Genomic DNA, 24,567 nt, shown 5'->3' with positions numbered 1-24,567 from the left:
CCTGGAACATCACAGCCAGCGGGCCCCACACCATCAGCCTCACTTCCTGTTGCGATGATCCACCCTATCACCCACTTAAAAACATTCATCAGTCAAATTCTTTTGGAAAACAGGATAAAGAGCATAGGCTCCAAAATATTAGATTGAATTGCATGAAACTGTTGCTATTCAACCTATTTTTTTTGTATTCAACTATTTTTGACCTATAAAAACCCTTGCCAATTTCATACAATTCACCCCAATATTTATGTTCAGCAGGGGCCATGGCCCTACCGGTCTGCCAGGCCTGCAGTGCCTCCCTGGGGTCTAGTGGGCACGTGAGCTCAGTTCACTGGGCTTCAGTCTTTCTGTTTCTGCTGCAGTCCCAGTGGAAGGCTGGATACTACTGAGATGGGCAGAGATGAGACACACTGGCTGAGGATCCGGGACCAGCTAGAGGGGCAGCACTTTCTGCTAACTCCAGGCGGGAGGCGGGGTGGGGGGAGGTAGAGGGTGGGGGGTCAGGGGAGAGCACACAGGCACATCACCTGGCATGCGAGGGACATGATGCACAGGGGCATTCAAGACCCTGTCCGAGTTTTGGAAAATGCCTTCTGCGTGGGAGAGCTGGACTGGGAAGGGGTGGGGGATCCCAGTTCTGATCAGCCACCTCCCCTCCCCCCACACCAGCCCATGCCTGTCCTCACACTTTCTCTTTCCTCACTGCCCCGCCCACCGCCCTCCCCCGCAAAACACACCGCAGTAGCTTTTCATCACGTGATTTCTGCTCTGTGCATCCAAGCCCATCACCCACAGTCAAGCATCAAAACTTGACCCCCTCCCCAAGAACAGTGCTGGGAAGAGAGCTCCATGGAAAGTAACCCCCAACCACCAGGCTTCAGATGGGGCAAACCTTTGCTTTCTAGAGAAGCCGTGAGATTCTCCAGAGTCCTGCTCTGTTCCTCACGTGTGGTTCACTGTGATAAAGGCAGCAAAACACCCAGCCTTGGGAACGCCATTTAATGGGGAAAGACCCTCACGGCCCCCGTGGCACTGCAGGAGGCGGGGGTGGGGGTGGGTGGCCTCAGCCTTAACTCCTCCCCGCGCGCTGCTCAGCACTCGGAGCTCTTCTTCGAGGCGTTCATTCCGATTTCAGCTCACGGCAAGCTGACTGCAGATACTGGTGGATATTAGCCAAGCTGTTCCCAGGGAATTTTAATTACCATGATAACAATCGCTCATCACAGGCATTTCCTAAAGGGCTCTGGCTGGAGAAGGTGGTAATTGACAGACCGTGTTGGACAGGAGGGCAGGCGCGGGGGTGGCGGGGGTTGAGGGGGTGGGAGTGGGGGTGGGGGTGGAACGGCCTGGGGGAAGATGAGAGGGCAGGGCGGCCTAAAACCTCTGACCCTGTCCACTGCTCTGTCTTCCCTGTGTTACCGCCTCTCCCCGCCTCCCACACAACTCAAGAGTGCGCCTATGTGAACTCAGGTGGGGTGTCCATGCTCTCTGCCCGTCACCCCACGGATCGTCTGTGGCCTTTGACATGACGTTCCTTCCACTTGGAGTGCCCTTCATCCTCGGCTCCAAGAGGCAGGGACGCTTCGCCATGGGAGCCTTCTGGGACGTTCTGTGCAGAATCAGGGTGCCTCTGCTGCCATAGCCCCTCATCCAGCTCAGGAGCTCAGGCTCTTCTAGAGCGGGCTGTGCTGGAACCATCACATCGCCCCCACCCATTCCCTGGACCCAGCAGGGACCTGTGCTGACTGAGGGACTGAATGAACAAACCAAGAAGGCAAAGCAAAGGAACTGTCCCCAGGGGACAGAGCGTGGGACTCTGCCTTCAGGGAGACCATGTTGTTTGCTTAACAAGCTTCAGTCTTGAAAAGCCACGTGAAATGGCCCAGTATTGGGTGGTTCTCAAAGGGTCAACCCACCCTGGCAGGGAGACAGCACAGCCCTCCCTACCCTATTACCTGAACAAAAACATACACGCACACACGCACGTGTGCACACACATACACATTCTCCCTACCCCATTACACACACACACACACACACACACACACACACACACACACACACACACACACACACACACACACACACACACACACACACACACACCCACACACACACACACACACACACACACACACACACACACACACACACACACCACACACACACACACACACACACACACACACACACACACACACACACACACACACACACACACACACACACACACACACACACACACACACACCCGCTGACCTCTCAGGAGCTCTAAAAGGCAACCTAGACTCTACGGCAAGGCCAGTAAGACCCCAGACCTCAGCGGCCCCCTTCACCCCCAGCCTAGTTTCCAGCCTCCCCTCTCCCTCACACCCGGGGGTCAGCCGACACAGCCATGCCCACTCCTGGACCACACATAAGCTGTCTCATGCTTCCAGACCTTTTTACAAGCAGATCCTTCCTCCTTCCCTGGGCTGGGGTAATGAAATCCAGCCTTGAGGAAATTGCTTTTATCCAGGAGCTTCCATAGCACCGTGCAGGTCTCTCACCGCAGTGCTCACACTGTCGGGAATGCCTATTCTCCTGTTTCTTTCACCAGATTGAAAATGCCCCCCGGCAGGGGCCCCCCAGGTCAGCCAGCACCTGCTATCACACGCAAGACGCCTAACAGATACACATCAGCTGAGACTCCTGAACGCGTGTCCAAATTTCAAGGCTTTAAGTAACCCAGGTTACTTATGAGACGCATGGAATCTTAGAGGGTGCTATGGGCTGAACTGTGCCCTATTCCCAAATTCACATGTTGAAGCCGTAACCTCCAAAGTGATGATATTTAGGGATGAGGACCTTTGGGAGGTAATTGGGTTCAGATGAGGTCACAAAGTTGGGGCTCTCATGATGGAATTTTCTTTTTATTTTATATTGAAAGTGAAAGTTGCTCAGTTGTGTCCGACTCTTTGCGACCCCATGGACTATGCAGTCCATGGCATTCTCCAGGCCAAAATACTGGAGTGGGTAGTCTTTCCCTTCTCCAGGGGATCTTCCCAACCCAGGGATCGAACCCGGGTCTCCCGTATAGCAGGTGGATTCGTTACCAGCTGAGCCACAAGGGAAGCCCACGAATACTGGAGTGGGTAGCCTATCCCTTCTCCAGCGGATCTTCCTGACCCAGGAATCGAACTGGGGTACTTCGGGATGGGCTCCAGCAAAACACAAGGGAAAAACAAGGAAGAGGAAGATAAAGCCCTGGAACAGTGTCTTCAACTTAGGAAGTGAGTCAGAGGGAAATGCCATGCAGACGGCACTCAGTACCTAGCACAGGCTGGAGCTAGAAAAGGGTCTGGCGGGGTTTCTAACAGGAAAAGGGAAGGGAAAGTCAAGAGGCTGCATAAAAAGACACAGAGTTTCATTATTCTTTTATCAGTGAGAAAAAAGGTTAAAAAAAAACTCCAGGAAAAAAGAAAAATCATACCAGAAAGTCATGGTCCAAATATGCGGTAACTCAAAACGTGACATGGTGTTAAGACATGAAGCGTTAAAAACAAATCATTTGATCATGATACTAGGAACATTTTCCTTTGGATGGTCCAGGTATCATAAATTATCAAAAAGGGGGGACTTCCCTGATGGTGCAGACTCCGTGATCCCAATACAGAAGGCACTGGTTCGATCCCTGGTTGGGAAAGATCCCACAAGCTGTGCGGCTTGGCCAAAAGAAAAATAAATAAATAAATAAAAGGAGAATGTTTAAAAAAAAATAAAAGAACAACAACATTATTTTGTTTAAAAAGTCATGGCAGGAGCCGGCTCGTGAACTAACGCAAGTGGTCTGTATGTGATGGGCTGGGTGAGGGAGGTGACTGTCTGGCCCCTGCCTTTCTCCAGCATAAGCCCATCAGCACAACTGGATTTTTAAAAAAGCACAGGCAGGTATTACTTTGATTTAAATTGAAGTGTAACAGATTGGTAATTGGATGTCAATGTTATTAAATCCCTGGGCTGCTTGGCAGATGGACACATGGGGAGTCAGAACACTCTATGGCTGATATATTGAATCTGGATGTGCTTAAGGGAGAAAAGCTGATAGAAAAGGAAAGCAGTAATTAAAATTTTTGTAGCGGAGCAAGATGGGAAGGCTTTGTCAAGTTATGGTTAGTTTGAAAACACCAATATGAGTTCTCAACACTGACCTTTCTACCCCTGCAGAAAGACAAGCTTCCTCTCCAATGTCACTGCTCCCACCTCACCTCCAGGAGTCAGAATTCTGACAATGAGAAAGCACTGGGCAGCGTTTTAAAGGGAACCAGGGCTTCCCTGACAGCCTCAGGTGGTAAAGAATCTGCCTGCAATGCAGGAGATGCTGGTTCAATTCCTGGGTCAGGAAGATCTGCTGGAGAAGGGATAGGCTACCCACTCCAGTATTCTTGGGCTTCCCTTGTGGCTCAGTTGGTATAGAATCCGCCTGCAATGCAGGAGACCTGGGTTCGATCCCTGGGTTGGGAAGATCCCCTAGAGAAGGGAAAGGCTACCCACTCCAGTATTCTGGCCTGGAGAATCCCATGGGCTGTATAGTCCATGGGGTCGCAAAGAGTAGGACACGACTGAGTGACTTTCACTTCACTTCAGGGCTTCCCAGCATAAAGGCAGGGAGAACTGGATCCCTTGGAAAACAGGAAGGGCCTGGGGCACCATGCTATTAGTTGGAAGAGACGCTGCTCTCAAGACTGCTGGGCAGCGCCCTCTGACCAGGTTTCAGTGGTGACAAGCTGATTTTGGAAAGCCATGGTCACTGCTGAGGACGACAAACTGTTATCGAGCAAGGCACACGAGATGTGCTAAGGTAATGTGCGCATGTGTTTTCAGTATTATTTTATGCCAGAAACGCTATCTGCCCAGTCAAACCAGGTTAAGACCACCCGACTTTACAGCTAGCTTTGTTGTTTAGTTGTTAAGTTGTATCCGACTCTTTCCGACCCTGTGGACTGTAGCCTGCCAGGCTCCTCTGTCCATGGGATTCTCCAAGCAAAAATACTGGAGTGGGTTGTCATTTCCTTCTCCAGGGGATCTTCCTGACCCAGGGATCGACGCCTGCACTGGCAAGTGGATACTTTACCACTTAGCCACTTGGGAAGCCCAAACAACTACCTTTACTGCTACCCTGTTCAAGCGGGATGGTGACTTGGCATTTATATGTCATGGATGTGACTGTGTAGGTTTATTTAGGGTGAGGAGTGAGGGGCAGGATCAGGTTGCAAGCCCATGTTACACGTGTATAACCAGAGGCAGCCCATGGAAACGGCATCACTGCTATTCTATGTGCCAAGGATGATGTCTCCTCCCGCCTCTATAATCAGAAAAGGGCTATGCTTCTCATCCCCCAAAGGTGTGTGAATCCTATTGGCAAAAATCAAAAACAGAGATGCGTCCAATCTGCCTAAAAATGGCTCAAAAGTCTCATTCATTTGACCAACAGATGAATTAAAATAAGCTCCAGGGACTTTGCTGGTGGTCCAGTGGCTAAGACTCTGCACTTCCAATGCAAGGGCCCTGGGTTGGATGCCTGGTCAGGGAACTAGATCCCACACGCCACAACTAAGACCTGGTGCAGCCAAGTAAAGTGCTAACTAACAACTGAGGTGTAGGGGAAAGCTAAGGGAGGCCTCTCCCAGGAGTATTTGCATATTTGCAATTTAAAGATTAACGCCTGAAAACATATCAGGGGTGTGTGTGTATGTGTGTGTGTGCGCGTGCACGTGCATATATGTGTGTGCTGGTGAGCCAGTGAGAAAGTCCCCACCATCCCCCAACCCACCCTAGGCCCCCACTTAGAGTGAACAAGCTCCTCCTGCCAGGAAAGTACAACCCCGCCTTCCTGAGTATTGTTAGTTGCCTTTCAGGCTCTGCCTACAGGGGCCAGGCCTGAGCCTCACCCGGAGAAATTAAGCTCCAGCAAAGCCAGAGAGCACACACCTGCCCCTTCTTCTACCTCCTCACCCCCATGAGCAGCTCCTCACTCAGCCCTGGAGTAGGAGCCCTCCCCAGGGCCTGAGCAAATTTCCCCTTCATTTCAAGTGGGTTTTGAGCAACCAGGTCAGCCTGGGTGGCAAGGAATTGCTAGCCTAGCGGAAAAGAAAAAAAAAAAAAGCAGCAAGAAGACATATTCTGTGAGTGCTATCTGTTTTCTTGACAGATGATTTAAACACCTTAGTTAGATTATTTCAGAACTGGAGGAAATGCGGTGGCTGCCGTTAACCCCCGGGGAGGGGTTCGTGGAGGCAAGGTTTGGCAGCTCCAGAGGGAGGTGGCATCCAATAAGGGCTCGTGATGGTTGTGGAGCAAGTGCCCCGGAGTCAGAAAGTCTGGGACAGGCAGGCCAACCTTCAGCTCTGGCCTCACCCTCTCCCCCGGCCCCCAGGGGCACCTCCCCTCCCCCGCCCAGCCCTGCATCTCCCAGATCATCAGCAGCATGGAAAGCATGGAAAGGTCCCTAGATGTCTCCGAGAACAGAGCCCCCCGTCTTCCTTCTCTTTCTGGTTCCAGAGAGACGGTGTTCTCCTTGGTCTAGGATGGTCTTGCAAGTGTAACAAATCCACAGAGAAGAATGACGCTTTCACTACTGCTCTGCTGCTTTTGCTCAGCTGCTAAGTCGTGTCCGACTCCGTGACCCCTTTGACTGCAGTACGCCAGGCTCCCCTGTCCTTCACTATCTCCCAGAGTTTGCTCAGATTCATGTCCATGGAGCCAGTGATGCCATCCAATCATCTCACCCTTTGTCGCCCCCTTCTCCTCCTGCTCTCAGTCTTTCCCAGCATCAGGATCTCTTCCAGTGAGTCTGGTTTTCATATCAGGTGGCCAAAGTATTGGAGCTTCAGCATCAGTCCTTCTAATGAATATTTGGGGTTGGTTTCCTTTAGGACTGACTAGTTTGATCTCCCCACAATTCAAGGGACTCTCAAGAATCTTCTCCAGTGCCACAATTTGAAAACATCAATTCTTTGGTGCTCAGGGTTCTTTATGGTCCAACTCTCACATTCATACATGACTACTGGAAAAATCATAGCTTTGACTAGATGGATCTCTGTCGGCAAAGTGATATCTCTGCTTTTTAATATGCTGTCTAGGTTTGTCATAGCTTTTCTTCCAAGGAACAAGCGTCTTGGAATTTCATGGCTGCAATCACTGTCCACAGTGATTTTGGAGCCCAAGGAAATAAAATCTGTCACTGCTTCCACTTTTTTCCCTTCTACTTGCCATGAAGTGATGGCACCAGAGGCCATGATCTTAATATTTATTTGACTGCACCCGCCTTAGCTGCGTCATGCGGGGTCTTTCATTGTGGTTCACAGGCTTAGGCGCCCTGCGGCATGTGAAGTCTTCCAGGACCAGGGATCAAACCCGAGGCCCCCGCATAGCAAGGTGGGTTCTTAGCCACTGGACCACCAGGGCAATCCCTTCCACAACTGCTCTTAATTACTTGCTTTGCCAACATTGTCCACCCACTTCCTTTTACTCTTCATTTGCATGCAGCATGAAATCCCTTTGAATACCAAATATTTAACTATCTTCCCTGTTCCAGCACAGATCTGAGAGAGGGCAAGCGAGCCACGGTGGTGTTTGGCTCCAAAGCCAGCCTCTGTTCCCAGATGGAGTGGGCTGTGCATGGGAAATGAATAGGGCTGGAATCAGAAAACTGGACAGGCCAATTATACTCAACCAGGTCTTTTCAGAGGAGCTCCGGGATTTTGATTCAATTCCCAGAACAACAAACATGCCTGCATGTAAACACAGTCTCAGAAACAGATTCTGAAGCCAACACGAAACGGTTTCTGGGCTGACCGTTACACGGTAGGGCTCATGGGTCTTCATGGGTGTGTGGTCTGAAATCACAGACACCTTTCTCGGTTATGGATTTGATTACTGCTTCATTTCCAATCGGTCTTGTTCCATCTTGGGGAAAACCTATATTCTGAGGTTCCATCATCTTCTCTGTCTTCCAGATTCCTCATTGTCTCTGTTATTGTTTTTAGCTCTTTGTTTTTTTGTTTTATCCCCTCCTCCCACTCCCCGGGAGATTTTAAAGGCTTTTCTCCATATCACTGATTCAAGCTGTTTTGGGTCTGATTTTTGGTGATCTCTCATTAACTTTTGGGTGTGTGCCTGTGAAATCTAGCATACATACCAAAGTGTATGAAAACACAGTATGTTTCAAAGGACCACATTCACGTAAACGCCTGTGAACTCATTAAGAAATTAAATATGACCGGACCTGAGAAAGCCCTATAGGCCATCCCTGCTTTGCTTCCAGAAGTAACCACCATCTGGAATCGCGTGTGAAGCAATCTTTTGCTTTTCTATTTAAAAAACCTGCTTATGTAAAGTTTCTTTTTATTTATTTGTTTTTGGCCGCACCGGGTCTTCACTGTGACGAGCAGGCTCTCTCTGGCTGCTGCAAGCAGGGCCTACTCTTCCACGTGGCGTGCAGGCTTCTCACGGTGGTGGGCTCTCCTGTAGCACAGCACAGACTCTAGGTGCGTGGGCTTCAGCAGTTGCAGCAAGCGGGCTCAGTAGTTGTGGTGCACGGGCTTAGGTGCCCTTCTGCATGTGGAATCTTCCGGGACCAGGGATTGAACCTGTGTTCCCTGCATTGGCAGGCAGATTCTTAACCCATGAACAGACAGTTCAGTTCAGTCGCTCAGTCGTGTCCGACCCTTTGCGAACAGCCAGCGAAGTCCTTAGTGTGCATTTATAAGTAACACATTTACTGTTACCTGTTTTTGAACAACATATTTTTGAATCATTTGTATATTTTTTCCTTTGCTCATTGTTTTTCTTTTTAATATTTATTTTTTCTTTGGCTGTGCGTAGCTCAGCTGGGAAAGAATCTGCCCACAATGCCGGAGACCTGGGTTCGATCCCCGGGTTGGGAAGATCCCCTGGAGAAGGGAAAGGCTACCCACTCCAGTATTTTGGCCTGGAGAATTTCATGGACTGTATAGTGCATGGAGTTTCAAAGAGTCGGACACGACTGAGTGACCTTCAGTTCACTTCAGGTCTTAGTTGCAGCATGTGGGATCTTTAACTGTGGGATGCAGGATTTTTTTTTTTTTAATTGTGGCATCCAAACTCTTCATTTTGGCATGTGGGAACTAGTTCACTGACCAGGGATCGAACCCAGGCCCCCTGCATAGGGAGCATGGAGTCTTAACCACTGGGCCACCAGGGAAGTCCCAGCCTGTTGGGTTTTTAATTCATCCTTTGGAATATATCTATTCCACCATGAAAGGACATTGGGGTGGTTTCCAGTTTTTGGCTATTATAGCAGATGCTGCTATGCATTCTTGGACACATTTCCCTGGGGTGTGAGGGTTTCTCCAGGCTGTACAGGTAGGGGTGGGGGGTGAGGCTGAGCATCACACGTAGATGACATGAAGAGGTGCCAGGGGCAACACTGAGATGAACCAGCCAGGTCACCTACCAAACAGACCTCTCTGATTTAGTTTGCAAACAGGGGACATTGGGAGTGGGTCCATGACCATGACACGACACTCTGGTTGATGGTGAGGGGGACGGAGAGCAGAGGGCAAAGTTCAAGGGTCAAGAGAACAACCAGGTACTGGGGCTCAAAACCAGGTTCAGGGAGGTAAGTAGTTAGATAAGAGTCAGGGCCAGGCTGGGCTTCGGCTGTGGGTGTGTTAGCTCAGGCTGGGATGTAACAACTTACAAAGTCAGGGCAAGGAGAAGTAGGACAGGGACCCAGGGGTTCCCCAGACAGAGGGGATCACTGTGTTGGCCACTGAGGGGGAAACCTCCATTCACCTGTCCTGTCTCCCTCCAGCCCAAGGGCCATCCTGGAACAGAAAGGCTGACTCCTGAGGGCAGTAAAAATCAGGAGGAGGAAGCCTGTCCAGTGGCAGAAGCCTGTCAGCCCAGGCTCTGCATGCTCTACTCTGCCACCTTGGGCCTTCACATAAGGTGCCAGGGCTTCCATTTAGCTGGAAGAGTGAAGACCCAGGGCCCCACGTCTGGCCCAGACAAGGACCCCAACAAAGGCCAGTTCTCTTGGCTCTTGTTTTTCACAGAAGAATTTTTTGGCCCTGCAGGAGACACGTGTCTTGAGTTACTTCCTCAGGAGAGGGAATGGGTGTGTATTTCAGGGTTGGGCACTGCCTAGGAGCTTAATAAATAGCTCCTAAAGAATGGAGCCTCACTTCCCGGTCCGCATGTACCAGACAGCTGGCTGGGGAAATCGCGCCAGCCAACATTGTTTGGCATCTGAAAAACGGGCTTGAAAATCTGATTATCCAAATTTCTATCCAGATCCATGCAAGAAAATGACCACATTCAGATTTCTCCCTAGCTTTTCACCTCCCTCCCTAGAGCCATGCAGAGGAGGGTGTCATAGCAGCGTAAGCCAGGTCATGCGGACTCAACAGAGGAGGAGAGGACAAGTAGGTTCTGGTGTCAGGATGGTGCCACATCAACTGAGGACAGGGACAATGAAGCTGAGCCAGGCCTCCTTATTCTCAAGCTTGGTCACACAGGCCACAGGGTTCGCACCCTTGTGGACCGCTGAGCACGTGCGTTGCTAAGTGGGAGGGGCATCCAGTGGTGGGACAGACAAACGCTAGGACCTGCTGGCGCTGTTCCTGATGGGCTGAAGGCTTCCTGTTGCACCATGTCATCTCCCTTTTCCACTTCCCCAGGCCAAAGAGCCTCTGTGGACCAACCCCTCCCACACTTGCCTCAGGGGAACCCAGGAGCCTCCATGTGGAAGGTGGGGAGCTGGCTCCGTGTTGTTCTGGGAACACACGGGCACTGGCGGTGGCCCCATCCTGGGCTGTTTCTTCTCCTGAGAGTCACCAGCCTCCCTGCTACACCTCCTTCGTCTTTGCTCCCATCTCTCCTCCTCAATGGAGAAGGCAACGGCACCCCACTCCAGTACTCTTGTCTGGATAATCCCATGGACAGAGGAGGCTGGTAGGCTGCAGTTCACGGGGTCTCAAAGAGTTGGACACGACTGAGCGACTTCCCTTTCACTTTTCACTTTCATGCATTGGAGAAGGAAATGGCAACTCACTCCAGTGTTCTTGCCTGGAGAATCCCAGGGACAGGGGAGCCTGGTGGGCTGCCATCTATGGGGTCGCACAGAGTCGGACACGACTGAAGTGACTTAGCAGCAGCAGCAGCTCCTCTTCAAAGAAGCCCACCCTAGCTAGTCTCCCTACCGCTGTTTTTTCCACAATGAAATATACAATAACATAAAATTTGCCTTTCTGACCATTTTTCCGTGTACAGTCCAGGGACACCACCTGTAACTATACCGTCGTGTGTCCCCACGTCCCATCTCCAGACCTTTGTCACCCTCCCAAACTGAAACTCTGTGTCTATTGCTGCTGCTGCTGCTGCTAAGTCACTTCAGTCGTGTCCGACTCTGTGTGACCCCATAGACGGCAGCCCACCAGGCTCCCCCGTCCCTGGGATTCTCCAGGCAAGAACACTGGAGTGGGTTGCCATTGCCTTCTCTGAACTCTGTGTCTGCTAAGCAATAACCCTCATTTCTCCCCACCTGCCTGGCAACCACCCTTCTATTTTCTATCTCTATGAATGAGACTATTCTACAAACCCCAAATAAATGTAAATACTACAATATGTGTTCTTGTGTGTCCAGCTTATTTCAATTAGCGTAATATCGTCAAGGTTCTTCCATGCTGTAGCATGTATTAGGACTCCATTCCTTTCTAAGGCTCAATTATATGAATAATAATTAGCATAGGCCACACTTTGTTTATCTGTCCACCCCACGGTAGATGCTTGGGTTGCTCCCACCTTTAGGCTACTGGGATGCACAGCATCTGCTTGAGTCTCTGCTTTCAGCTCTTTAGGGTGTTCATCTTGAAGCAGAATTGCTAGGTCATTAATTTTTTCAGGAGCCACCATACAGTTTTCCACCATGGCTGTGCTATTTTAATTTCCCACAATCAATGCACAAGGTTTCAAATTTCTCCACATCCTTGCCAACACTTATTATTTCCTGCTGTTAAACATTAGCTATCCTGGGACTTCCCTGGCAGTCCAGTGGCTAAGACTCTGCATTCTCAATGCAGCGGATCTGAGTTCAATCCCTGGTCAGCAAACTAGATCCTGCATGTTACAACTAAGACCTGACACAGCCAAATAAATAAGTAAATAAAATTTTAAATCGCACACACACGTATTAGCCACCTTTATGGGTGTGTCATGGTAGCTGGTTTGCTTTCAACATAGCTACCTCTTCCCTTTCCTACATGCCACACTCTGGATCTCTTTGCCCTGTTCTACTCTTCTTCCCATGTAGCTTCTAACATATATATGTAATTTGCTTAGCTATTACTGTGGCTATGTTTATCTTCTGTTCCTTCTCTCCTCCCCCAGTCCCTGCTAAAATGTAAACCCAAGGCAGAGATGTTTGGCTGATTTGTTCATCACTATTTTCCAAGGGCCTAAAACAGTGCCTAGCACATAGGAAATAGTCAACGACTACTGTATGAATGAATGAGTGAATGAATGGATAGACAGTAGAGTTGTTAGAAGGAGTTTTAGAGGCAGCCACGAAATTAAAAGACACTTTCTCCTCGGAAGAAAAGCTACGACAAACCAGACAGCATGTTAAAAAGCAGAGACATCACTTTGCCAACAAAGATCTCTATAGTCAAAGCTATGGTTTTTCCAGTAGTCATGAATGGATGTGAGACTTTAAACCATAAAGAAGGCTGAGCACTGAAGAACTGATGCTTTTGAACTGTGGTGCTGGAGAAGACTCTTGGGAGTCCCTTGAACAGCAAGGATATCAAACCAGTCAATCCCAAAGGAAATCAGTCCTGAATATTGATTGGAAGGACTGATGTTGAAGCTGAAGCTCCAATACTTGGCCACCTGATGCGGAGAACTGACTCACTGGATGCTGGGAAAGATTGAAGGCAGGAGGAGAAGGGGGCAACAGAGGATGGGATGGTTGGACAGCATCACTGACTCAATGGACATGAGTCTGAGCAAACTCAGGGATATAGTGAAGGACAGGGAAGTCTGGTGTGCTACAGTTCACGGGGTTGCAGAAAGGGGACATGACTGAGCAACTGAATGACAACATTGGCTTCAACCCCTGGCTCTGTTAATTACTACCGAGTGTCTTTGGGGAAGTGAGCTACTTTATCTAAGCCTCAGTCTCCCCATCTGTCACATGAGACAAGAGTGAATACATCAGGAATACATCTGTCCAGTGATCAGATGAAGTGAGATACTGACCGGCCTGAGGTGGGTGCGGAGTTCATGTTGCTACTCAAAACCAGATTAGACTCCCAGGTAGGACATTGGGCTCAGCAGACTAGAGCGCAATAGTGAGAAAGCGTGTTCCCTCTTGGATCAGACAGCATCTCAGAGCACTCAGGTTTTCCTCCAGTGCGTGGACACAGGCTCAGGTAGGCACCCTGAGAAGGAGCAGGGAGAGGGTGGGAGACCACTCTGCCTCCCCAGAGGAAGAAGGGGAAATCGGGGGTCCCAGGACCCTCCTCCCCCTGCTGCTTCTGCTTGCGTGGGAGGCCAGGGACCTGCAGTGATAGCAGTTCCACTTGGCAGAGCCGAGGCATGTGGGAGGTGACCAATACACTGAGGAAGTGTGACCATCCGGGTCCCCTGGGGCCACAGTGCCAGCAGCGCAGGGTGAGCCAGACGCAGATGGTGGGGCGCTCAGGCAGCCACCCCCGCTCACCCCAGCGCCAGCCACCCACCCCTGAGCACACTCACGGGCCTCCGGAGGGGTTCTCTGGCAAAGTTGTTTGCAGCTAAAATCCAAACTGCAAGTAACAGCAGGGCCAGAAGACAAGCAGCGTGGGGAAGCAGATGGCAGCCTGTAGTGAGCACGGGCCGCCCGCCTGGGAGCCAGGTGCCACGAGGCTGCTGGGCTCGGCTGGCAAGGCTGCTTCCCACGGGCGCTGGCACAGGGCCTGGAAGCCCCTGATCCTCCCAGCCTCCTGAAGGATTGTGCCAAGATGGACCCTCCCCGCCAGGGCCTTAACTGTCTACTGGTCACCCTCCAGGCAGGGTGGGTTGAGACGATTGAAAAACCACCATGTGAAGCCACGTTCCTCCTTCTAGTCAATCAACAAGTAGGAGAGAGGGGCCAGAGGATGAGATACATACTTAGCATCAGGGGGCCCTGTGGGACCCCAGCCAGGGTCCTCTGTGATAAGACTTCAGGGAAATCAAAAAACCCTGCTGGGGAAAGGTCCTAAGGTGCTCCAAAACAAGGAGCCAGCTTTGCTCTTTTGCACATGTCTTTCAATCAACAAACCCTCTGAGCACCTTTTATATGCAAAGCACTGCGGGGAAACACAGTGAGTGTTGGTGCAGCCCGGCCTCTGATGAGTTATAATCAGGATGCGGAATGAAACAGGGAAAGCACAGCGGACGGACGCTGAGTGGAGAGGAATGCTCTAATTGTACTAATCAGCTTCCCATTACTTATAAATTGCTCTTCTCCCCTTTCTAGCTCATCCCCCTCAGAGCATGCCTGCATCCTCATAGGAGTCTTCTGACTCCAAAGGCAGACATTTTAGAGGCTAGAGGAATGGTTTCTAGATTCCTGGAGAATCTAGACTCCAATTAACTTTCCCCCTGATTACAGTACCATTTTGAATGAGTCATTTTTTTTTTAATGAATTGGATTAGAGGCTAAACAGTCAATGACATAAATTTCTGGCTTGCAGCGTCATGTTAGAAGCTCCCATGCAGTCCCTCTCCAGCTTGCACTAACACACCCGAGAAAGCAAGTGAATCAAGGGCACACAGATACCAGCACAGAAGCGATCTGACGGTCAGCCTACAGTCAGGCTCCCCTCTGAAGACAGGCAAGTGGGATGGATGAAACGGGTGTCACCGGCCACCTTTGTCTGCTTGGCAGGGGTCAGGGTGCAGGATCAGGTCTGCCCCTAGGTGGCCTTCCTGGTGTAGTATGCCTACGAGTTTCCGGTGCCCTCCCTCCTCCAATTCTGTCTTTATGGATGGGACACAGATTCCCAGAAAGTAACTAGGTGGGAGTGGCAATGGTGAGTTGCATCTGGGAAGGTATATTTTCTTCAAGTAAAGCTCAGTTGTGGGAAGAATCCCAGGGATGGGGGAGCCTGGTGGGCTGCCTTCTATGAGGTGGCAGAGGGTCAGACAGGACTGAAGTGACTTAGCAGCAGCAGGGGAGAGCCAAACCAACTGCCTGCAGTTTTCCAAGTCCTCCCTAGTTCTGATGGACAGAGGGCCAGGTCCCAGCAGAGTGAAAGTGCCTCAGAGGAGGAGTGAAAGTGCCTCAGAGGAGGAGCAGAATCCCAGACAAAGGAGAGGGGCTGTGGACGGTGCTCGCGCTGCCTCAGGTAAACCCTGGGCCTGCAGAGCTCACAGCATCAGAAGGGGGTTGAAGGCACAGGTGCAACCACCAAGACCAAACACAGGAAACCATCAAACTCAGACCAAAAACAAAGAGTCAATGATGTGAAAAGCTTTATGGTTTTTCAGGATGAAGAGAAAAATAAAAAGAACTTGAAAATAATGAATACAGACGACAGAGAGTGGAAATGTACTCTTCAAATTAACAGTGCTCCCAGGGGGACCTTCCAAGATCCCACATGCTGCAACTAAAGACCCTGCATACAGCAGTGAACATCCAGCAGGGCCAAAGAAGTAAAAACAACAAACTTTTAAAAGGTGCTCCCCAAAAGAAAGCAGAAGAGTTTCGGAACAAAGCAGGAAGCCAAAACATAATTGAAAAGCTTTCCTGAATCGAAGACCCAAATACGTTCGTCCTAGACAAAAATCAATGAAAATGACCTAGGCCTAGTCAGATAAAATTATTAATTTCCAAATACAGACATAAATAATATACCAGTTATTAAAAAGGGAATAAAAGCATAAGCCTGGCTTTAGACTTCTCCCTCACGTCTCCGTTCTTGACTTTGAAACTACTTCATGCTGAGCATCAGATCTTGTCTGCCTGCCGCTTCCTGTCCGAGCTTTGACTTCAGGGCATGTATCTGCCTGCGCCTGGAAACTGTCTTCCCTGCATCCAGTCACGTACACTACTGCATCCTGGAAACTGTTTTCTGGGTCTCAAGGTCCCTCTTGGGGTTCCTCAGGGGTGTCTGATGTGTTAGTTAACAGGTCCACTGGGGATGTCCCTGGTGGTCCCAGTGGCTAAGACTGGACTGCTCCCAATTCAGAAGCCCAGGTTTGATCCCTGGTCAGGGAACTTCCCTGGTGGCTCAGACAGTAAAGAATACGCCTGCAATGCAGGAGACCCAGGTTCAATCTCTGGGTGGGGAAGATCCCCTGGAGAAGGGAAAGGCTACCCACTTTAGGATTCTTGCCTGGAGAATTCCATGGCAGAGGAGCCTAGTGGGCTGCAGTCCATGGGGTTGCAAAGAGTCGGACACAACTGAGTGACTAACACTTTCACTCACAAGGAACTAAACCCCACATTTCACAACTCAAGATCCCTAATGCTACAATGAAGACTGACGGCTCCAAGTGCCCCAACTAAGACCCGGCACAGCCAAATATGAAAACAAATGAAACAGTCTATTCAGGGCTGTCTCAGTCCCTTTCCTGTGTCTTTAAATCTTGAACATATATCAGAGTTTATTCATTTATCAACAAGGAAACCATGAAAGTGACCAAGGAACATGCCCGTTCACAGAGGGAATGGCAATGAGGTGGGACAGGCAGCTGCCTGGCTGAATGCTTATATAAGCAGCTGATTTAATTAGGTAAAGACTGTAGTTTAATGTGGTCACAAAAACATCATCTTCATGGCAGTTAGTAGAGTGGAAATCAGGGGCCAGGGACTCCTAGCTGTTGGGAGTGCCAACCAGGGATCAAAAATTTTGAAAAAAAAAAAAACAATTAATAAGAAGCAAATGATAAGGAAACATCTGTGGCTGTTAATGGGAATGACAAGGTTTACTGGTCTAAAAAATTACCAAAGTATCATTTGATTGAGTTTTCAAGTTCATTAATAACATTTTTCATTTTTAGAAAGGAAAATGGTTCATTTGGTTTTTTTTTTTTTTTCCCCAAATTTGCTTGCTCATTTTTCAAATGTCTTATTGGTTCAAGTTGATTTCTATTGCTTCTCTTGTCTCTTTTACCCAACTTAAAAACTTATTTGGACTTCCCTGGTGGTCCAGTGGTTAGGACTCTGCATTTCATCTGTAGGGGGCACAGGTTCGATCCCTGATCGGGGGACGAAGATCCCATAAGCTGCATGGTGCAGTTAAAAAAATGAACAGTAAATTAAAAATTCAAACGTTTCTCTGACAGTCTCACTGTTCTTTCTAGGTCCTTGAGCACCAGCTCTCCTAGTTGCTGCATTTGCCTCCCTCCCTCATGGTGGCTCTTTGCTCATGCGATCAGTTAGACAACAGACAGCAAACTCACAGAATCTTGAGTGGGAAAGACGGTCATTAATTGCATTGTCAGTCAAGCCATTGTCTTTTTTCATATGAAAGCAACAGCTATCATTAGACTAGCAAAAGACTCAGAAAATACACTGTCCACATGTCATTACTGAAGATTGCACAGACCAGCAAACTATAAATCAAAAGCAATATCTCAGGAAAAGAGTGAGGACTTCCCCGGTGGTCCAGTGGTTAAGAATCTGCCTGCCAGTGCAGGGGACATGAGTTCGATCCCTGGTCCAGGAAGATCCCACAAGCCTTGGAGCAACTAAGGCTGTGCGCCACTACTGAGCCCGTCTACTGCAACTCCTGAGGCCTGTGCTCCACAACGAGAGAGGCCACTACGATGGGAAGCCCACGCAGCACAACCAGAGAGCAGTCCCCACTCGCCCCAGCTAGAGAAACCCCATGCACAGCGACAGCCACACAGCCAAAAATACATACATACAATTTAAAAGGGGGACTGTGAGTACTGGTGTTTATTTGTCCCTTCTAAGTATCCTTTCTGAGGACAGAATCTCAAATGTGGGCAAAGAGCTAAGTACACAGATATATAAAGCAATTAGCAGTGAGAAGGAAAAAGGGAAATAACTCAGATGGCCTAAATTAGCAGAATATCCATATGACAGAACAGTTACAAAGAATTATTGATTACACTGAGAAGTGCTTACGTTAAAATGTTAAAACAGAGGTTCAACTATACAGAGAAAAAAAAGACACAGAAAAAAGAAAGCAATTATGCCAAAACATTAACAGTAATTGCCTCTGGATGGTAAGATTATGAATTTTGGGGGTGCCTATATTTCTTATTCTTTCTACACATTGTGACTGTCAATGATCCATATTAATCTTGAAATCAGAGTAAAATGTATATATTTTTAAAAGTGAAAACTTCTAAGGGTCACAAGAGAAGAACTGAAATATCTGGGGTAATGTTAAATAAGAAAGATGAAATATCATGATACTAGCTCTAACATTACAGTCTATAACTTATTCTCAACCCAGCAGCCAGGTCATGCCTTTCCTCTACTCCAGACCTCCGAAGGCTCCCCATTTCACTCAGAGTAAAAGCCAGTCTTCCCAAAGGTCTACAAGGACCAATACGATCTGGGACCCCGGCCACAACTCTGAGCTCCTCTCCCGACTCTGACTCTACGCCAGTCACAGTTCTCCTAGCTGCTCCTCAAACCTACCAAGGACACACCTGCCTCAGGGCCTTTGCACTTGTAGTACACTCTGCTTGGAATGCTTTCTGTCCACACAGCCACAGAGTGCATTTCAGACCTCGGCTCAAAAGTCCATTTTATCAGTAAGCCCTTCCTCAACTCCTGCATATAACAGCAGCTACTCCCATCGCCCCCTTCCCCTGAGTACATTTCCATCATCTGTGACGTGGCAGAATTGACTCTATTGCACGTGTGGTCTCCATCTCTTTTGCCCGGCACACAGAAGATGCTCAGTGAATACGCTCTGAGTACCCAAATGAATAAACGCATGAGACTGTAAACTCCTCCAGAGCAAAGGGGCCGAAGCTGATACTGCTGCATCACTGAGGTGCACACAACAGGTAGCGGTGCCAACTGGACGCCCCAGGGACATGTAACCAGCATTCAACTCACTCCAGAAAAAATACTTACAATTGCAGACAAAGATGACAGAAGGGAAAAGTCAAATGGAAAAGAAGATAAGAGTGCTGGGGCCGAGTGGTAAGAGAGCTTCTAGCAAAAAATGCAAGTTCTTCCATTAGGATGTGTTTTTTTTTTTTTTTTTTTTTTTTTTTCCTGTAGGATAGAACTCCACATTTTTATCACAGATTCAGAACCAGCTCTGTGTGGCACTGAAAATGACATTTCAAATGCTTTTTCTATTTAGCTATCTCTTTGTTGTGATTAGATATTTTTCTGTGGAAAAAAAGCATTAGGAAACCAATTACTCTGTCACTGTCCCACCCTACAAGGAGGCAGGAAAATGCAGCATCTGGATCTGGTGCGCACAGGCACCCAGACTCAGACACACAGACCTTCAGGGCCCATCCACACCTCCTAAACCACTGGTCACGCGGAGGGGGGAATACAGCATCCTTGATCTTGCTCCATTTTATCAGCCTCTAGAAATTCAAGGGCAAACTGATAGCATAGTGCATAGCCTCATATTCTTTGCCGTAGGAAAGATAAGAAAATTCATCCTAAGCTATTTTAGACCTTTCTGGGCGTTGGAGTGCTCTGGAGATTAGGGCAGGCTGGTAGTGGACACTGCCCGTGGTAGCTCAGGACTATTAATGAGTTGAGGGGCACTCGCAATGGGGCTGGACGGGGGCAGCTGCTCCCACACCAAGCCCTCCACTAAATTATTACATTTGCTGAATTCATCTTATCTTTCACTCCTCCTCCCTTCCCTTGACAATTCTTTCATCTCTGTCCTCCCACACCTCAGTTGTGTCTTTTCATCCTGCTCAGGTGTCTCCCACAAGATACTGTTTTCGAAAATTTTCCTATCTTGTGAATGCCTTCATCTTTAAAAAAAAATTTTTATTGGAGTATAGTTGCTTTACAATGTTGTTTTAGTTTCTACTGCACGGCAAAATGAATCAGCTATACATATATACACATATATCCCCTCTTTAGGGGGGACGCCTGCATCTTAAAAGGGACCCCTTGAAGACCAGAAAGACCTCAAATTCAAAGGGGGATTTTCCAGCTGGGTGAGAGAGGAGGGCCTCTAATATTGACAGAGTACCTATTCTAGGCTGGACATTCCAGATACTTGGTGTACTGTTAATGGTGTTCCCAAATTCTCACAGTATCTCCAATGAAATAGGTATTATCGTCTCCACAGGAGAAATCAAGGACTTCCAGGCAATAGAGTGCAGAAAGTTAGTTCACATCTAGAGGCCCTGCCTGCTATCTTCCCTATTTCAAAGATGCAGCCAGTGATATATGAAGATTCCAACAAAGAAGCTCAGTCAGTCAGTTCAGTGGCTCAGTCATGTCCAACTCAACTGTGCTCAAAAACAAGATCTACATTTTGATGGATCAGAAACTCCCAATATTTACGATTTTGAGGGGCTAAAGGCACAGCCTGCTGGGCTCAGGGTCCAGAGGCAGATGGAAGCAGCTGGAAGACTCATTCTCCAAGGGTATGGGGACTGAAAGCGTCCTGTGGGAGGTGGGGGACCAGAGCTAGAGTTCCTGAGAATGGAGGCTGGTCATTCTCCACTTGGAGGCTGCAAGAAGCAGAGGTGCTGCTCCGCCCCTCTCCTAAGAGTAAAGCTGACATACAGATGTGAACACTGATATAGGCTGGAAGAAGTACACACATAGCCAGGGCCTGGCCAGACTGCTTATGGTTTTGATGTTGGACTTCAGGGATAATCTCATTATTACTGCAGACACACAGCTCATCACTAACCCAAGAGAGCTGGCCCTGCACTGAGGGACCTAGGACCTAGGTGGAGGCAACTCGAAATCACTTGGCAAGGAGAGCTGGGTGGAGGTGATGAGCAGGGGGAGAAAGAGAGAGAAACTGACTCCCTCTCAAGATGAGTGGACAAACCTCAATTCTAAAACACTCTATCATGAGAAAGACAGACAGCAAAGAGTTAGTGAGCTAAAAGCCTGTTCTGAAGAATTTACCAACAACTATCTCAGAAAAGATAAATAGAGGACTTCCCTAGTGGTTCAGTGGTTAAGAGTCTGCACTTCCACTGCAGGGGGCATGAGTTCAATCCCTGGTCGGGGAACTAAGATCTGGCATGCTGCAAGGTGTGACCAAAAATCAAAAACAGAAAGATAAAGAGATAAATGAGAAAGCACAGTTGGGAACTACAGAGGATGCATGGAGGGGCTCAGAAAAGTATCTGGCAGGGTTTCCAGGACACTCAGATGGCAGGGCAGCAAGATTCAAGGATGTCACGGCTGAGGACTTTCTGTAACTAAAGACATTTTACGGATCCTCGGATGAAAGGCGCATATTAATCACCGAGCAGAGAAGTAAAAATGTAAATCCACATTGGGATAGCCTGGAGCATTCTCCCTCCACCTGACTCCTCTTGTTCCTGAAATTTCCGACCTGTGACCTTCCCCAGGAGCAGCCCGACAATGTCCTCCACTGTTCTGGCCCCACTTTCGATCCTGGTGTAGGGAGGAAAGTCCTGGGTGTGGGGGTTAGGAGACGTAGGTTCGAGCCTCCCCATCTGTTTTCACCTCAGAGTCCTCACTGAGCCTTGATTTCTTCCCTTAAAATGGGATCAGAACTAGAATGATGGAAACTTAGAACCAGAAGGGATTCTGGGGGCAGCGTCATCACAAGACCACGGTGTTAGACCCACTAACTAGCTCGGTGACCACAAGATACTTAACCTCCTGCATTCGCATTTCTCCATCAATAAAAGGGGATGATAATAGCACTCGTCTGTGGGGTTATATGGGGGCTTCCCAGGTAGTGCTGGGAACCTGCCTGCAAATGCAAGGGACTTGGGTTCGATCCCTGGGTTGGGAAGATCCCTTGGAGGAGGGCGTGGCAACCCACTCCAGTATTCTTGCCTGGAGAATCCCATGGACGAGGATCCTGGCGGGCTACAGCCCACAGAATCGCAAAGAGTCAGACACGACTGAGGCAACTGAGCACACACATGGCGTTGTATAGGGATGAAATGAATTCCTACATGTAAGAACTTCGCGTGGTGCCAGGCCCAGAGTAAACCTTCAACCGGAGCAGCCATTTCTGTTACAATAAATACAGCCCCCCACAAAACGTCACCTGCACCTACACTCAGTGCGAGGGGCTCCCTGAGGAAACCAAGGACCCCAGGCAGAGCAGAACTCGGGCCCACTGTGGCCTCTATGCGCCAAGCCAGCAGACTGCCCCTCCCCACTCTCGCCCGTGGCTGCCCTGGGTCGGCCACCCTCCTTGACCTCCTGCGAAGCCCCTCTAAGCAACCAGCCATGAACCTCCCCCAGTGCCACGGTGCCCCGCCCTGACCTGGCCGGTCCCTCCCCCGCCCCACTGCCCCGGGTGCCCTACCTCTCTCTGTTCACTGCAGATCTTACACAACCAGAGGGGCCGTTTCTGGCCGGGAGAGGCCTCGATCCCGCATTTGGTGCAGACTTTCTACAAGAGAGAGGACACAGGAAGGTAAATACTCAGTCCCTTCCTCCCCGGCCGAGGGGCTGGGAAAACTATAACCCAGGAGCCCTCGTCATCTTCCGAGGGGACGGTTTTGGCTTCAGGCCCCAAGGGGAAATAACCCAAAGGACACATCATCTGAATCCAGCAGCTGGCTGTGGGGCACCAAGGATGTATACCCATCCTTGGATGGCCGCGATAGAAATTCACCCCCAACAAGCACATCCTGTTGGGATCACAGCAAAGAAATAAGCTTGCTGAGAGTCACAGCTGCATCACGTTCAACACCAAGGAACTGGAAACAACCCAAACGCCCAGTACCAGAGGCGGAGCAAACACAACCAAGTAGGATACAGCCTTCACAGGCAGGCTGCGTCGCCCCCTGGAAGTGCAGGCGGGAATGATGTTATTCAACAAAGAGAACATATACATGGCTATAACCATGCAGAAAACTCACCTGTGTGCCTGACAAGGTGAGGCGATGATGTAGTGAGAAATACCAGTGCCCGCTTAGGCACTTCCCTGATGCCAAGCCCCTTCATTTAACCATCCCAGCCACCCCAGTATACATAAGAAGTGGGCCCATCTTGCAGGGAGTAGTTTGAGAAAGTCCTCCCGTTCACACAGCAAGTAACAGACTCAGGTCTGCCTCTCAAGCTGTTATATAACAGCCTCCGGACACATAAGTAGCCAGAACCTAGTTTCTGCGGCGTTTTTCCTTCTACAGAATTGCTTAAGCTCATCACTTCTAAATAAGTATTTTGCTTCCTCCAAATGCACAGCCACAAGCAGCAGTGGGAAAAGCCAGATGAAACGCACCAGGAGGCAGAGGGGGGCTTGGTGGGGGCTGAGACCTCGTCCCGGCTAACCCGGCAGAGTCTGATTAGGGGACAGTGTGTCCTCCTTACAAAACAGTCACACCAGCTAATCAATCAGTCTTTCTGCCGCCTGGAAGCTGCCCGGTCCCTGCAGGGTGGGGAGCTCTCTCCCCTCCCCCTCCCCCTAAGGGAAGGCTGGATCCCTGGCTTGGCCTTTTCTGCAGGCTGCCAAATGAGCAAGGAGCACACCTGTCTGCCGAGAGGGAAATGTCACCAGCTTGGCTTTCCTGAGCATGTTGTCACCGCCTGATGGGGGAGCTGAGCCTCAGGAGGTGGGGAGCCAGTTCGTGGCAGGAGGGAAGCTATGATACATCATGGTGGGGGGGGGGCATGTCTGCACTGGCCTCCATTCGATGCTCAGGTATGAGACATCACTTTTCTTTGATTTTTCCAAATACACTGTAACTTGCTCCAAGCTCAGCTCCCTCCGGGTTGGTAGGACAGTCCACCCCAGTCTGACTGGGCCTGGCTCTCACAAGGATCTCAGGCTTGGGGTCCTGGCAGTGCAGTGTGTCTGGGAAGGGTCCCCTGGGTGCTATGGGGCCCAGCCACCCCTGTGCCAGGCCTGGGCTGGGATCTGTGCCAGGCTGGGGCTCAGCCTCTCTGGGAGCCCACAGACTGTCCGCCTGGAGCTCCAAGTCACCAGCCCTGACCTGGTTTGGAGATCTCCGTCCCTGCCTAGAGCCGCCTCTTGTTGCCCTTCCCAAAGTTCACCCCAACCCTTCTACCTTGAGGACAGGGCCCCCCATAAGCTGGGCCTCAGGAAACACACATGGGCCCCTCCTCCCTGGGGTAAAGAGAGGAACAAGGTGCTGAAGCCACTTGGCTGTTTTTCTTGCTCATTCCCATTACTCTGTGTAGATGAGGGAGTGTGAGCCGGCCACATCAACTCAGTGCAAAGGGAACACTGCACAGTCATGTCAAGGACAGCCAGGCCTGGGGGAAGCCACTAGCTTTCTGCTGAGTGGGCTTCCACTGAGCGGAATTGCCCTGGGTGAGTGAGTGCCAGCTTCTAGGGGTTGATTGTCTCATGCTTTCTGCAGCTGGAAACTGCATCTGAGCCTTAGACAAACCAAGTCCACCTTCTGGGC

The 24,567-nt window shown here is 49.6% G+C and overlaps 1 protein-coding gene across 4 annotated transcripts in view; it reads right to left on the bottom strand.

The window, feature by feature from the left end:
* Positions 1-24,567, bottom strand: part of RPH3AL (rabphilin 3A-like (without C2 domains)) — a 138,049-nt gene that overhangs the window by 31,932 nt on the left and 81,550 nt on the right. For 3 of the 4 annotated variants that reach the window (XM_018064379.1, XM_018064378.1, XM_018064377.1), the window contains exon 5: positions 22,497-22,583. The exons of the other annotated variant lie outside the window; for it this stretch is intronic. In XM_018064379.1, coding sequence (XP_017919868.1) covers positions 22,497-22,583 — 87 coding nt within the window. The remainder of the gene's footprint in view (positions 1-22,496; positions 22,584-24,567) is intronic. 4 annotated transcript variants of the gene reach the window in all.

Source organism: Capra hircus, chromosome 19 (assembly GCF_001704415.2).
Source record: "Capra hircus breed San Clemente chromosome 19, ASM170441v1, whole genome shotgun sequence".
NCBI lineage: Eukaryota > Metazoa > Chordata > Mammalia > Artiodactyla > Bovidae > Capra > Capra hircus.
Note: the sequence above shows the minus strand (reverse complement) of the source record. Positions and strands in the feature narration are given on the sequence as shown.